Here is a 16,903-nt window from a genome sequence, read left to right on the forward strand (position 1 = left end):
TCCAAATAAATTCACTTCGTAAAGTGAAAAATGCCAAATTAGTGGGCCAATGAGAACTGCCATCATTAAGATTAAAAGTAAGACAAACGAAAAAGGTCAAATATCAACAACAACAAACATTTACAAACAAAACTGAATGTACACTTTTTTTTGAAAAAGTTACATAATAACAAAGTCAAAAGAGCCTCAAATAAAACCTAAATTAAACAAATTAGTTTGTACTTCACAAGAGAGAACATGTGCCCAGTACTTGATGAGACTCAGTAACAAGTAGACAAAAGGAGCAAAAACGGCAAAATTAAAATTTACGATTATTTTATTGAAAACAAATAGTTTCAAAAATTGAAAACATACAGATATCAATTTGAAACTTAAATGATGTTTATTTTCAGGAATAGCTCAAAGTGAAGACACTGTGACCTGTCATTGTCCAGCAAATGTCTTACGTCGACAAAAACGAACGACAAGAAAAACAAAAATTTTATTAAGTTTCTACGAAAACGGCGTCGAAGCCATTAAAACCATAACCTATTCCGTAAAGTAAGATATAATCAACTGCATCTTCTTTGAACACCAATAAAGATATTTGTGACCTCTGAGAAAGGCGACTAGGTAGAAAGTATTACAAAATGAAGGAAAAACGAAAAAAGGGATTAGTTAAATAAAGTTTTGTTTTTTTTTTCAAAAGCAATCTTTTCAAACACAAAAAGGCTTCATCTAGCAATGGATATCAGTCAATTGTTTCCTTAGTTTATGCAAAGGAAGCCATTGAGATCTGCTTTTAGTCAGAATGTTTCATATGTCGACAAAAAGATCAATAAATAGAGCAAAAATATAAAATTAAATTATTTTTTTCTGAAAAGTGCAATCAAAGCAATTAAAACAATTAGTTACTAAAAACCCCATACATGTTCAATTCTTTAGACAAACACAACAGCAAAGTAGACAAAAACAACAGCAAAGTCCAATTTTCAAATACATATTGAACAAATTCGGTAGACAAAAACAACAGCAAAGTCCAATTTTCAAATTCATATTGAAATGCATCAGCAAAATCCAACTTTAAAATACATCCAAGTAAAGAAAGCATTCAACTGTCAACTGAAGTCAGTAAAATAGGTTTCTATGTTGTTCTACAGGAAGTTGCTAAGACCTGCAATTATCCAAAATTTATCATACGACTACAAAAAGTAAGACAAATGAAGACAAAAGTCAAAAATCAAATTAATCTTATCCAAAAAACCTGTATCGAAGCCGTTAAAAAAGGCGAAACTCTAAAAACACTAAATATAATCAATTTTCCCTGTCTTCAACACCAACAGTTTGGGAAAATTTAGAGCATAAATCTTGGTCTCCTCGTGACTCAATCCTGGCACTCCGGTGAAGGCGCTTTCATTTCAGGCGACTAAGTCACTGAAGTGACTAAGATTTATATTTTAACATATACCTAATTAAAACTGAAACCAAATTCCTTTATGTAGTAAACTGCTGTCAATAGAGCTTGGCTGCTTAAATTCGTGAAAGCAAGAGCAATTGAGATCACGTAACTGAAAAAATCAAAAACAGTCAAGCAGTAGTTTTGCAAAAGCGCCTCCCACTACTAGACTGATTGCTTCAATTAACGTTTGAGAGACATTAAGATTTTCTGAAACAAAAGATGGTTTTGCCTGACGCAAAATCATGAGCTTACTAGCCTCACAAGATGATTGTAGCGGCTGTCTTTTTTCATTTTCTTTACATAGGAGATTAGAAAAAACTTCCATAGGTCTATGTGCGAAATTGAGACCTGTTATTATCCAGACTACATGTGCGTCAAAAACAAACGACAAATTCAGACGAGAAACCAAAAATTTCACTAAATTTCGCCTGGAAACGGCGTCAGAGCCGTTTAAACCATATTATATTCCGTAAAAATTAGGTTGTAACTAAGTGCGCGATTTTTGAACAACAATAATGAGATATGCGACCTCTGAAAAACAATACAAAATCACAAGCATTAAAAAGGGTACATTTTCATTTTTCAAAAGAAATAAAATTCAGAGACATAAAAACATTAGTTTTCAAATGAATTATTTTGATAGTTTCTTTTGTTTCTAAAACCATTGAGATCTGTCACTATTCAGAATATGTCACACGTGGACAAAAAAAAAACAAAAAATTGACAAATTTCAAAAAAAGAATAAAATTTTTCTGAAAAAAACGTTTTTGAATTCTTTCAAACAATGAGCAATGCACAAAAAACGGCGGCAAGGATAAATTGAGCTTTTCCTCAGTCCCAATAATTGGTATGCGACCTGTAAGTACTGAGACTAGGTAACCAGTAGACGAAAAAAACAGTAAAATGCAAATTAGAAAAAAATCTGTACATAATTTTCCAGATCATTTGACTTCGGAATCAAGAAAAACATTACTTGTCAACTCAAATTAGTATACAGGGTCTTTTGTTCATTCATACAAAGCCGCAAAGATCCAAAGATCTGCTTTTATCCTGAGTTTCTCTTACGACTACAAAAACCACCGACAAATGTAGACAAAAACAGAAAATTTCATTGAATTCTTCTTGATGATTTTGAAGCAGTTAAAACTATAATCTGTTCACTAAAAGACTGATGGGTTCAATTCTCCCTTTTGTCTAAATGCCATTGATGGGATATGTGACCTGTCAATAATATGACAAGATAAGAAATCTCGTTTAATAAAAACTGATGGCATCAAAGCAGAAAAACCATTACCGAAAACGTAAAGCAGTACTAAATTTTAAATATCAACCCATAAGAAAAACTATACAACCTGTCTTTGTTGACCTCAAGCTAAAATTTAAACATAAATAGACAAAAGTTTTTAAGGCTTAAAAATCCACTGTTTATTTTAAAAAGTCAAAACGTTCATAAGTTTTTGACTAACCAAAAGATAGGTTTCGTTGAACTCCAGAGGAAGCCAACTGGACTTCTCATAAGTACATTTTGATAGAAATTGTTTTGTTCTTCAATTAACGCAAAAAAGCTAACTTTGCAATTATTTTTCAAAAAAATTGAGTCATTACAATGCGATTTTTTTGGATTTTAAGGAACTTCGATGAAACAAAACTAACTTGCCGTTTTTATAAAAAAAGGCAGGATTTTGGAAAATTTAGCAATAATTTTTTTCCAAAAATTGGATCAAACAATCAACAACACTATTTTGTTTTTAGAGATATAACCAATAACACCAATTTAAAATTATTTTTAACAAATTGGCGGAAAAATGCGCAAAAATACGGAAAATGTGAACAAAAACAACCAAAATCAATCTAATGATCACAAAAGTTTAAACTTCCAACGTTCTTAAATGGAAAAAACAAAATTAATAATTCTTTTTATTTCTATATTCTATGCTGGACGGGCTTTCTAATGGTGTCACTCACAACGCTCTAAGATGTCACTTACAGCCCTCTACTGTCGGCCAAAATTGAATGTTAAGAAAACTCGTTTGAGTATTTAGTTCCAACCCAATAAAATGGGTCGGAACAAAAAAAAACATTTTGATTGTGCTTTGTTATGCGAACCGGTAAAAAACCAAAAACTTTAATATAACATTTTTCACCTTTTTTGCACTGTTTTTTCTATGAACGTTCTACTTTTTTCCACAATAAAATCATTTACGCAGCTCTCTCTTTTGATGTAGTCATTTTGTGATAAATGGGAGTTCTGAGATGATTAACGTAATGTCAAGTCTGATCAATAGGAGGTTAAATTAATAATTTAGTTCCCTTGTTATCGAAGAATTCAAAATCTCGCAAGAATCTGGCAAGAAATCTTGCAAGAAATCTTGCAAGATAATACATTGTTCTTCCATTTATCTTGCATTATTCTTGCAAGACGTGAATTCTTCTGGCAAGAATCTGGTAAGATTTTGGATTCTTGTTGCACGAATCTTGCCAGATTTTGAAATCTTTTTTTAGTTACCTGGCTGGATGATGATGGCAGACGAGCTAACATTGTCAATGTTAAGCATCAATATTTTAATATGGTGCTGGATAAATTACCCACAGCCATGTTATAACCTGACTTTGGAGCTATTTCCAGCATGATTTGTCTTGTTTGGCTGACGTCCTATAAAACGTTTTAACATCATTTTCACTAGTTTTTATTCTAGAGATTTTTTCTTTCAAGATTTTTAAGACTTTTGCAAGATTTCGAATTCCACTAGGACATCTATGAGGTATGAAATCTGTCTTAACGTCACAGTCGGTTGTTTAAATTACTAACCAGAGCTATGAACGGCCATTTTTATGTTTTGGGCAAGAATCTTGCATTTTTTTAATCATCTTGCAAGAATCTTGCAAAAATTGATTCCGGTTATAACTAGGGTTACCACTAGGGTTACCATTCAATCAGCAAAACTACTAGGGTTTTGGTGATTGAATGACGTGTTTTGTTTCCAGTTGTAAATGAAATACATCTGTTTTGTTCTCAGCTTTTGTCCAATGTAACGTACGAGTATCTCTTTTGTCAGAGAAGACGTGTTAAATCTAACTGAGCGCAACAATATTGTGTTGTTGGTTCAACCTTAGTCGGTTAAAAATTTAAATTTGTTTATTTGTTGAAAATGAACGACTATGATGAACTATCTGCCAAAATGGTTCAATCATTTAACGAAATCAAATCATTATTGCAATTATTCAAAATTAGTTTTTCACTTATTACGTCAAGATGCTTTACACTATTCTGCCATTGTAGAGGAAGTCCAAATACCGAACCTTTTTTGTCATGTTACTTTCCAAAATTAACAAATTCCTACTTGCCCCCCATTTTCATCAAAACAATGTTTGAAAATCTCCAAATCTCTTAGAAAATTGCAGAGATCAGAAGAAACTCGCCATTTGAAATACTTTGTTGTATCATCTGCAAAGAAACAACTTTTCGAGTTGCTCCAGCTAGAAGGGAGACCATTATTGTATTATAGGAACAAAAGATGACCTAGAGAAGATCCTTGAGGTACACTATTTAGACACTTATAGAAGTCCAATAATCCTAGATGGTTTGAATTGCTAAAAATCTAAGACATCAACAATCACAGCATCATCTTTCAATTTTGTTAAAAGAATCTGATTCTCATGCCTTAGAGTTTAGAGGCTTTTTCTAAACTCAACAATAAACGCTATAACGATATTTCTACAAAATATTTTTTTTCAAATTTTCTCGATGTAACAAAGTTACATAGTAATTAATCGTACTCTGTTATCAACGATCTTTCTTTTATTTCAAACCTTTAAACATTTTTGTTTTGATATAATATTGTGGCTTTTTCAACAGTAAATACAGTCCTGACAATGATTCTGCCAATTGATGTTTAGGCAAAAAAAACTGGTGTCAATTTGCTCTAAATAGTTTGATGATTATCTAGATAATTTGTGAAGTATAAGAAAATGCAGTGCTTAGAAAAAAGACTTCAGTCGGTCTAAACCAGTTCGTGGTACAGGTAAATCAATATCTAAAAACTTATGGATCATCTCAATTATCTGATTTAGAAACGTTTGTTGGTGTTAAATGACAGCTCTCTTCGGCTTGATCGCAAGAGGGCAGAGCAGCAACACAGACACAACTCTTTCAAAATGTGAAAAAAATCTGCATTCTATTTTACTGTCAGACACCACCCCGAATGATGTTGATGGAAAAGTAGGCCAGAATTAAATGTCAGAATAAAAAACAACCAATTGATATGTTGGAAATTAGGAAAGTTGTGAACTGTACTCAAACAACTACAGACCGATATCTCTTTTGTCGATACCTATCCCGTTATGTCCTTTTTTCTTTAAAAACTATGTTCTAACTGTAGTGGTTCGAAGCACTAATAAGTACGGATTCAGAAACAAACGAAGTACTATCGGGGCAATTGCTCAAATGGTAGAAATTGTGCGATATAAAAGAAACGATAAAGAATCATAATTTTACGTAACTCTTGACCTCACAGAAGTTTTGATATTACCGAATTTGGGATTTTACTAAGAACACTGGAAATGTTTTGAATTAGGAATCCAATTCTTTGCCTCTTGATATCGTACTTAAGTGAAATAAAACAGTTTGTTTACATAATTTCTTTTTTCGCAAACTAGAGCCAATAAACGCGTTATTCCTCAACGGTTAGTACTGGGACCAATTATTTTTTCTGATTTATATTAATGATATTCCGCTTGTGTGAGGGAAGAAAACACAAACCTTTTTGCCGATGATACCTTAATTTAATGTTCCTAAAGGAAGGACACCAGAACATAGAACAGTATCTCCAAAAGTTTATGTTTGGATGGAGGAAAAGCAACTCAACATTAACCAGGACAAATGTACAACAAGTCTAAACAACCTTATGCGTAGGTTGTTTGGAGTTCCAAACTTTTTCATTATAGATGCAGAAACAATGGAAGATTAGGGTGTTTTTCAGAATCAGAATTTTTTTTGGAAGAAGATATAGAGGAAATAACAAAGAAATTAAAACGAGTACAAAATTGTTTCTACAGTTTAAAAAAGTTTCTGTCGAGCAATTTTTGTACTTTGGTACAAAATACATGTTCAACAGTTCTGCAATATGGAGTCTTGGTGTAGGGCACTGCGAATTTAACTGAACTTAAACAAATTAACTGGTCGGAAAATCATATCTTAATTTCTTATCTAAAATTTTAAACCCCCAGGAACTTCATCTGTATGAAACAATTAAGGAGTTTTCCATTGCCTCAGACAACACTGACCACACTTTTTTTGAATAGTTTTCTCACGTCCTATAAGATACATGTCAAATTTTCATAAAAAATTTTGCTTGCGTTCCAATTTTCAACTACAGATCGAACTTAAAAGATGAAGTTTGAAATAGATATCAATACTTTGAAGTTGCCTGGAGAACCATATAGGTTGCTATTAAGTGCAAAATGAGCTTTGATTGTTCATTTTTGCATTTTAGGACCTCGAAATGACTTCAAAAACTGTTTATTAACATTTTCCTCTAATCTTTAATCTTCAAATGCAGGAAACAAAATGAACATCTAAACTTCGATTGTAAACATTTTGTTGTGAACAATGTAAAATATTGGTGACCTTTGACATTTTAATACCCTTGTTTATCGGTTTATGAACCCGAGAGTTAAAACTAACTAAATAATAAACAAGATATCACAAGATTAATTATTATTGGTTAGTGGTAGTTATAATTATTATGATCACACTCTGATCAACAATGTTGTAAGGTAATTTAATAATACATCAAATTGCACCACAACAAAGGTGTATCAGTAATCACTGGTTATAAAGGTAATTTATTTAATCAAATGTTGGTAATAACTTGGCTAGTTAGTTCAAACTGATATAAACAACACCTTTTATAGCAAGCAGGGCAAATTTAGTTAAACACGGTATAAACATAAAGTTTAGTTGCGGGTTCTGTTTAGTATACCATAACAAGTTAACCCTTGTTTGTTTTAAACAGGTAAACAAAGATATCCGCTAGTTATTACGACATCCAAATAAACAAACAACGCCACCTGGTTGCAATAATAATAAACAAAGATATAACTTATCGTCAGATAACTTATTATAAGTTATTTTGTTATAACTTATTGTTGTTCATTGTGCAATCATTTTGTAAATCTTTCAGGCTGTAAAGTGAAGTTTTAAGATTTCATTTAATCTGAACTTTGATAGAGAATAACTCGAACGAAGTAATTGCACTTCTATCAGTTTCAATAAATTCTTCAAAATTTATTAACTTATCGTAAAGAGTAATAATAAGTCGTTATCATATTTCTTAACAAACTGCAAAAATGTCTAACTCAAACAACCAAACCTTTAAAACTAGTTTTTTGTCAAAACCGAACAACGAACATTTACTGGAACAGCAAAATAACGAAATAAGTTCGACTTCAAACTCGATCGATTTCTCAAATTTAACTTCAGCGATGTCCGAAATTCTGGCTTCCTCAAGCGCTGGATCGGTTCCCGATTTGAGCCAGATTAACGCGTCTGTGAACGACCTCCCAGCAATCGTTTTGCAGGAGTTTCAAAAAGGACTTCTTTTTTCATGGCTTTCAAACGCACATCTAAACAACGGTCTGCAATTGTATAATCTGGCAAAAGCTCTTTCAAACACGAGCCAGCAAACACCTGGTAAAATGCTGGAGGTGCCCGAAACCCAGCCAAACCCAAAATCTCTGAAAACTGAAACTTATCTGCCGAAAACTGAGGACAAACAACATCGGCAATCATTTTCGGAACCGGAAGATTACGAAGATTTGGGCTACAGTCGTTCTGGGGAGTTCTCGATGGGGTTCGCACCTGCGATTCCGATTCCCCGCAAAGAGCCCAAATTGGAACCAAATTTGGGCCGTTCACCCGTTGTTTCGAGTCCACTTGTCGCGACTCATACGAGAGGTATAGCACTTTGAGAAATTTAGTAGAGTGTTATCGTTAGCCCATAATTATTTACCAAAAAGTTGTGCAAATTTTGAGCAGAAAAAATTCTAAAGAAATTTGATTTTGTTTGTGCTAGATTACTTTTTTATTTCAATCCCTGTTAAGCCAAAATGCCAAAATGACTTTTAACTTTATATATAAATTTGTTGGGATCGTAGAAGTTTAGGTCTCCGTTAAAATTTTGATGTCATGTTTTTTAAGAAATTTTTTTTAGATCTCGGTGAGAAGTTTTATGATGTGGCACCAAGAAGGTACTCGCTTCCCGGTGTGAGCCTAGCGGGTGAAGCTGTGACTCGAACCACTGCCGGGGACGTCACTCACTTCCTCTCGAGCTCACCCAATTACGTGTGTGTGAACTGCAATACTGAGAAAACTACACTGTGGAGACGAGACATCTCGGTTAGATTTTTTAAAACAAAATTAATTGAAGAAAAAGTTTTATCCTCAGTAATTCTAGAACTTTTATTGGTCAAAATTTGACAGAATCACTTAATTATTTTGTGAGATCTCAAAAAGTCATGTACTATTTCACTGAACAAATCTTATAAAGCGCTTGTCAATCTTACTCTTGTCAAAATGCTCTTATGACCTCTTAAATAGTAAGAGAATATTTAAATATTCTTCTGATAAAATCACAAACGAGCCAGATGGCTCAAAATATTTGCAAACTTTGATATTTTTATTGATACATTCAATATTTTATATCCAATTGCTCAATTTCAATCCTATAAGACTTTATAACACTTACAAGATGAAACATGTTAATTAACGAAAGCTTTCGGAAAATTGTTGACAGTGTTGTTAAACATGAAAGAGCCGTTAATTTTTTAGCAACTACAGTCAATAAAACGGCCTTTACTTGAAGCCCCATAAAAATTATGTTCATTGACGTTTTGCGAGAACAAGAACCTCTGATTACATTATAACCCAAATATTTGATATCCTAGACATGTCGATGTAATAGTAGATATTTCGAGGTAAAAGTATTTTAAAAATTGTTATTAATTATCTTATAGCTAAGATTGTGATAACCAAAGTGTTAAAATGTAAACAGAGCTGAACAAATAAGCAGAAAATCTTTCCATGCCGTGTCACCCAATGATTAGAAAGACTTGATAACCTTTTCAGAGTACCAAATTATGAGTGCCATTAGTACTCAAGCGCAACATAATTGTTGACATAGAAAACCAGGTTACGTGTCTCGCACTTTCAAATCATAATGGAAGTGATTTAATTTGATTTCATATTTTGAACGGATGAAGTTTATCTCATTAACCAAGGTTGCTTAAATAAAAAGGGGTGCTAGGAATTACAGCCAAACGGGCTCAGTACCAAATAAAAAAAAACAATCAGAGCCGAATGCTCTAATTTGATTGGCAAATTAATATGATCGGTTTAAACTAAAGTACAGCAAACATAAGAAATGGCCCATTAATTAGTTGTCGGCGCTTTATTATCTACGATGTGCGGTTGGGTTGCGCTCCACTCGGCGTCTCCGTGGCCGCAACCTACCCCCTGACGGGGAGGGGGAGGTATCGACCACGTACAGACTTTCGTTACGATATTTTGTAAGAATAATTTCACTAGAAAAAAGTTATTTTAAAGCGCTGAGTTCAATACCAACCAATCAGTGCACGGGAAAAGTTCGGCTTAAAATATGATTTTATGGCATTTTTCTCAGCGCCCGATTGGCTCTACCGCCATTCTCCAAAAAAAAGAGTACAAAGTAGTTGACTTTCTACAGTGTTGAAAAGGTCAAAAACAAACAAAAGTAATCTCATCATTGGACATTTTCCAAAGACAAAATAGTTGACAAAGGAATTTTAGCGCGGAAATTTTTAAATGCTTGGATTTCAAACGGAGAGAGTTAATTAACTCTATGGTTCTAGTATTTTTTTGAACCCAGTTTCAAGATATCACGTCAGCGGTTTCTACCTTGTCATTTCGATTATTCAATTGTCGTCTAACTTAGTTAGTTCTGTTAATTATATCACCAACAAAACAGCAACATTAGATATATCCTTGAAAAAAGCTTGAATTAAATTAGCTACGGAAAATAAACAACCAGCTCAATCTATCGCTGAACATTTTGGGTGAGAAGACAATGCTACTCATTCCACTTTACTGTTAGGTTCAAAAAAAGGTTTTGCTGGTATGCAACTTTTACAAGAACCCAACCAATAAAGCACCTTTTAAGGAAAAAATGATGTTTGATGAGGCTGACATTTGTTTCCATACAAATTTGTACGTTGCATTACAATACAAACAAGAGTGGACTAGATTTTTCTCGAGTGCACTAGATCTAAGTTTCAGATCAGGACCACTATAATTCTGAAGCTGGCCAAATTGACATAATATTTGTTGATGAAATCCTCAATGACACCCATATGGTACACTCCTTGAGCATTAATTAAGAGACTTTGTCCCAAATAAAGTGTGTTAGCCAGAAAAGGTTTCAAAATTAAATTCTTAATAAACTTATTGTTAGTTTTTCTGCTCTTTCACGACGTCTAATTCTGACTTTTAATTTTGGCATTGTTTTTTTCCGGTTTCGGTTTCTTTGTTTGGTTTCCGATTTTGTAGCAAATTTTGCCTCGGGTAAAGTAAAGGCAATAAGGCTCAATTGCACTAGCTATACCAGCTGGTTACATGACAAAGTACTCAATGCCAAATTACCCAATGTTCCAAAATACCCAATACCATTATACCCAATTTGTTTCCTTTGATCTTTTTTTTTCGATAATCCGGATACAAATTAGCACTTGAAATTACAGGAATGTTTTCTCGCAATTAAGTTGATAGCTTAATCCCATGTTCGGTTGTGATTATTTTTTATCAAGTGCCACGGGCCGCTGAGGCATGGCCATGTTCCGCAAGGCATGGCCGAATGCACTAACAAAAATATTATGCTAAATAATTGTTTTGATAGTTTCAACGTTAGAATAAAATATTGGGTATTTTGGCATTGTGTAATTTGTCCTGACACCATACCAGCTAATGGTCAGTGAAAAAAACTATTGATATATAGTATTTTACAACCAATTCAACGGAGATGCTTCCATTTTTGCGTCTCAACTAGAGTGGGCTACTTGATCAAGAGATTTCAAAAATTATCCTCCCTAATTGTTAGGAAGTTTTTTTCAAAAAATTGAACATATTACAAAAACCTTCTTGCAGCCCCAATGATTGATTTTTTAGTGTAACCCAATGAAATGGAGCGTTTACTCATTAATTATTTTAGTTTTACTCACCCAATAAGAAAAGGAGTAGAAGAAATTGCTTAAAACTTGGACAGTAGTGATGCAGAAAGTGAAAATAACTGAAAAGATTTTAGTGAAAAAGATTTCCAAAACGCCGTTGATTGATTATATGAAGGTGAACCAGAACCATTTGATTAACCAAGTAATATATTTAACGGCCTTTAAAAAATTGAAATATAGTATCAATAATTTTATTTTTTTTTGTAGGGCAAACAAGTTTGCAACGCTTGCGGACTGTATTTCAAACTCCACGGCGTGAATAGACCCGCAACTATGAGGAAAGAAGTGATCCATTCCAGAAAGAGAAAACAACAACAACAACAACAGCAGCAACAACAACAGCAGCAAGAACAACAGCAACAAATAACCCAAACCGTTTCGTGCCCCCGCCCTCTTGCACTTCACCTGTCATCATCGTCATCATCATCATCATCATCACCTGCGCTGCCTTTATCTACCCGTTCTTCTCCGGAGAGCTCAAAAAATCTGTCTTACTCTTACTAGAAACAGAAGGGATAATAAAACAAAATCATCCATCGTGATCTGTGATCGTTTTAGTAGCCTGTAAACTGCCAGTTATCATCAACGCCAATTTTTCTCACTCCTTTTTTTGCTGACAGAACCCTGGCCGTTTAATAAAATACCCAGGCCGAGGCCGGATGTAATCTTGTAATACTATTACAAGACTGATGCTAATCTTGATCCAATTTCGACTCTGGTAGTTTTATCAGTTATACCAAAATCAAAGCGGTTAAAGTAAGATGAAAAATCTTGATATTCAGTAAGCAGCTAGATGCCTTCACAATATAGGTGCCAATTTTTTTTCAGTCTAGTATTCCAATTTTGACGATCAATTAAGTGAGGAAGTTTTTGAAGCCTCTGAATTAATTTATCTTAAGAATTGCATATAGATACGTTAATCGTACCATACCAGCAATGAGCTGCACTCTTGCAAACAAACGATATTTTCTGGAAAAAAGTTATCATGAAAAAAAAGATATCATAAAAAAAGATATGAAAATTTGACAGGCTTGAAAAAAATTGCAAGTAAAACAGCAAATTCAACAGTTTACAGGACGACAATTATAAACAGACCTTTTCATTGTATAGCTTGATTTGTTGTATAGATTTACTGTGTATAGAGATAGATTTGTAATCAGTAGTCGATTAATCAAGTGATCGTTTTTATACCCCCCCTTCTTCATACCCCTCTCTATCCTCGTATATCAGAGACAAAAGTGACATTACAATTATTAAAAAGATAAAATTTGCAGATTCACTGAAGATTACAATTTTTATTAGGCCTTAGATTACTTTATTTTGAGATGTTGGGGGTCACTTTTATCCTGGAATTCAATCCTGTGGAAATTTTAGTGAAAACTTCAATTGATTTGACTGAAAGGTTTTGGATTATGGTGCTATGTAATAAAATGCTAAAATGATATAAAAATTTTATAGTTTCTGATAAATATAGTCTTGCAATCGGAAAAATTTCTGCCTAATTTTGTCGTGTAGCTCTCTTCGGTCTCTTGGGTCAATTTAAGTATGACCAAAAATTACGAACTCTCAACAGTCGAATTCCAAAGTCCAGACGCCCACTTGCAATATTAAGGCAGAAAACATATCCTCCAAAATTATTGTTAAACTTGCAATAATAGGAGAGATCGCTGTAGGAATGTAAGATAAATTTAAGATTAAAAAAAATCTTTTTATCCAACTAGATCCACATAGTTGTCTAAGACCTATTATGCGTGAAATCTGAGTTAAAAACAATTGATTCAACAGGATGCAGGGAAGTCTAACTTTTTTGAAAAAAAAATTAAACGGAAAGTTTCACAAGGAGGCTCGCTAATGTGCATTAGCACATACTGTTCCGACACCGCTCATTCATATTTCTGGCCTAAATGTGTACCAGATGAGGAAGAGACAGAGAACTTTTAAAAATTCAATTAATGCTCAAAAGGTAATTGATGTATAAATAAAAACTTGGCTTTCAACTAAAAAAAACTTAATAACAGAGTCCAAATAGCGTTAAAAAACTAAAGAAAACATATTATTATATATTGCACAGGAAAAGAAGATTGGATCAGTCCTTCTTGAAACTCGGCAATAAGTAGACAAAAAAGAACAAAGTTTAAAAAAAAATACGATTTTTTTAAAACAAACTATTTCAAATAATGAAAGGCATTATATATCAATTGAAACCTTTAAATAGGTTTATGGCCGTTCATAACTTTATATGATAACTGTGAGATCTATATTTATCCAGAATGTGTCAGAATATGACGTTCGTCTACAAAAAACAAACTAAAACTAAAGACGAAATACAAAATTTGAAACCAAAATCGATTCAGTAAAAATGACATATAGCCAATTGCGTCCTCTTTCGACGCAAACCACGTGATATTTGAATTCTGAATAATGAGATTATGTATCAAGAAGACAAATGCAACTGAGGATGTCGACGACAGCGCCACAGATTTCAAGTCATGCTTTGATATTTCTCATTACCCTGCAATCTATATCATTCAATTCAACAGATGACCAGAGCTCACCTTTTTTTGTTCTGAGTTGTAAACGCCAGCCTTCACCCAAACTAGTCAATAAATTAAATGCAGTGCAAATTTGTTGATCGGTACCAGCAAAGATGCCGCCATCAAAGTACAAATTACGCTGCACGAGACTTTGTATTATTGTTTCGGTTACTATAATGATCAGCCACAATGCTAGTCAAAACAAAAGCGACTTCAAAGGATCCCCTTGTTGTACTCCCGATGCCTTAAGCAGCAAACATTGAAATAAGCAGCTGATTCCATAAACTGGTATCTTATTATCGAATGGAAAATCTTTAAATCAATCTGCAATATTCAGGAATTCTCCAAGTTTTTGAAATTATCAAAGGAAACTTTTGTTGCATGTAGTATGGCCTCAGCACCAGCCCAACTGTTACTCCCAAATGTTTTGTGTTAAATAGTTCGGCAGCTTCTGAGTTTACTCCAGGAGCTATGCATTTAGCAATAAGACGTCGAATGGCCTCCTCATCACCGTTGGGACGGACGTCATCTTTCATTTTTTCAAGGCAGTTAACGTTGCAATACAGAGCAAAGGAGCAATGAATTCGGGAAGTTGACCCCTGCTGGCTAAGCTAAAGGTTTCGTTAAACTAGTGACGCTCGTTTTTTAACTGATCGGTGGCAGCGCAGTTTACCGCTTGCAGCAGCAGCTCAGGACGCCTTTTCGATGGCCCAGCGCAATAAATTTGGAGAACGACTCAAACTGGGAAAATAGTGATGTCTCGTCAAATGGATACAAATAAGTAATAGAATCTGAATCAAATTAGCGGTCAGGTTTTCTTTCCTTAAATTCATTCAACGTATCAGCCTTGTCAGGTGCAACGACGTCCCAAGAAAACTTTCGCTGCCATGCAAATCTGCCCTTTGCAAACAATGAGATTTCGTGCGGCTTCATAAAGCGTCTATCCACTTTTTGTTAGTTTTCCTTCTCTGTTTCAATGAGGCCGCCTCGTACTATAGTGCAACATAATAATTTCATTTCTATTGCTCAATTCTGCTCAACAAATGTTTCTCTTGCTGCTGCTTGTGCTTCCTACCACACAATTAGAAGCTCATTAGACATATTTACTAACTGCAAAAACATCGAAAGCGGATGATAAATTTTCCAAGCCTCTCACCCGAAATATTACAGGAATGAATCTTAGAATTGAAATACGCTTACCACTGTTGATTTTGAGATCTGGGAGTTCACTTAAATTGACATCTTTCTCGGTGAGTTTTTGTTGAACTCGCGGTTTGCACATTTTGGTGTTTGTTGCCGTTTTGATCTTTTTCGCATTAGAAAGTAGAGGCGTAAATTGAGAGTAGGCCCATATTGATTTGGTGCATGACATCTAATTGAACTTGGGTCCACAATGGTCATATGTAATTTTAGCTTTTTTTCACAAAAATGTTCAATAACAATTATCTGGAACAGTTTATCCTCTTTGTCGTGGTAGAAATGGGTTGTTTTGGTTTTCGAGGCACTTGAAAGCAGGATACGGTGTCATCAATTATAAAACTGCTCAGTTGCTGAGTCCATCCGGAAAAAACTGCATTGCTCTACCCCCGACTAGGCTCTGTAATAATATCATCTTCATTATTCTTCTAGTTTTCATAACTGTTTTATCTGATTAAAATTGAATTCGTATTTTTAGAACGTTTTTTCCCGCATTTAGTAAAGGCTACCGACAGCACTGTGATTGATTTTTTTTATCCCACAAGATAAAAACAACAATGGTTGTTTTGGTTACAATCCAACGGTTTGAGGTCCACGAAAGCTGTTTCCACGAGACTATCAGATTCCACCATTTCTATGATAACGGCAAAAATTTAAACAAAAGGTGTTGGGGATCAATTTATGGTGCTAAAGGCTCAGTGTATAACAAAATTCATCCTTATTTTGGTTTTGCTTGTTGAAATCAAGAGAACAGCTTAAACACACGTGCGTTTGAAATCGGTTATAAATTATCTCCATCTGTGAAGTTCTTCAAAAAAGTTTATAATGTTGATAATTATTTTTCATGGCTCATAGACCAGTGAAGGTATTAAAGGCTTTTTATACAACTTTTTTTTATTTGTGGCCAAGTTTTTGTGGCCAATAATGGCTGAAAAAGAAAAAGTTTGACCGATTTAAAACTATTTACTCCATTTCGGGAAAGGCTAACTTCAATCAGTCTCAATATCTGTATTTTCATCAAAAGTTCTAAAAACACAAATAATCACAATTGAAGTATGATTATATATAAAATCTCGTAACACAAAAGACTAGTATATAAGCTCCCGCATCTGTGCTTCTGCACAGCTACTTCTGTCCTTCCATTGAATTTATTTGAAAATATTAGTTTCCGCATTCAAGAGTTATTGTTCGCCGAAAATGTATGTTCAATAAGTAGCATTACTGATGTTGATTTGTGCAGTTTGTCATATTTCAAGAGGTTTACAGAAAAAAAAAGTTTAGCAGTATCATTAGTTTTCTGGTACTGTTTCCGTTTTCGCGTTCGTCTGACTTCAACTAACTGTCAAATGCGATCTTATTCCCATAGCATTATAAAAACCTGGTTTGAGGCTAGCTGCTACTATCATTTCATATCCTGAAAAGACATAGAATGCAGCCCTTTCAAAAGGAATAGTTTTTCAGAAACTAGAAAGCGCTG

General features: G+C 33.9%; 1 protein-coding gene across 1 annotated transcript; it reads left to right on the plus strand.

Annotated features, from left to right (window-relative positions):
• Positions 1 to 7,230: 7,230 nt before the first annotated feature.
• LOC142348294 (uncharacterized) lies at positions 7,231 to 12,933 on the plus strand. Its single transcript, XM_075399591.1, has 3 exons — positions 7,231 to 8,393; positions 8,650 to 8,834; positions 11,903 to 12,933. The coding sequence occupies exons 1-3, from the start codon at positions 7,787 to 7,789 to the stop codon at positions 12,197 to 12,199; spliced, it is 1,089 nt and encodes a 362-aa protein (XP_075255706.1). The 5' UTR covers positions 7,231 to 7,786; the 3' UTR covers positions 12,200 to 12,933.
• Positions 12,934 to 16,903: the final 3,970 nt, after the last annotated feature.

This window comes from Convolutriloba macropyga, chromosome 10 (assembly GCF_964194025.1).
Source record: "Convolutriloba macropyga chromosome 10, txConMacr16.3, whole genome shotgun sequence".
NCBI lineage: Eukaryota > Metazoa > Xenacoelomorpha > Acoela > Convolutidae > Convolutriloba > Convolutriloba macropyga.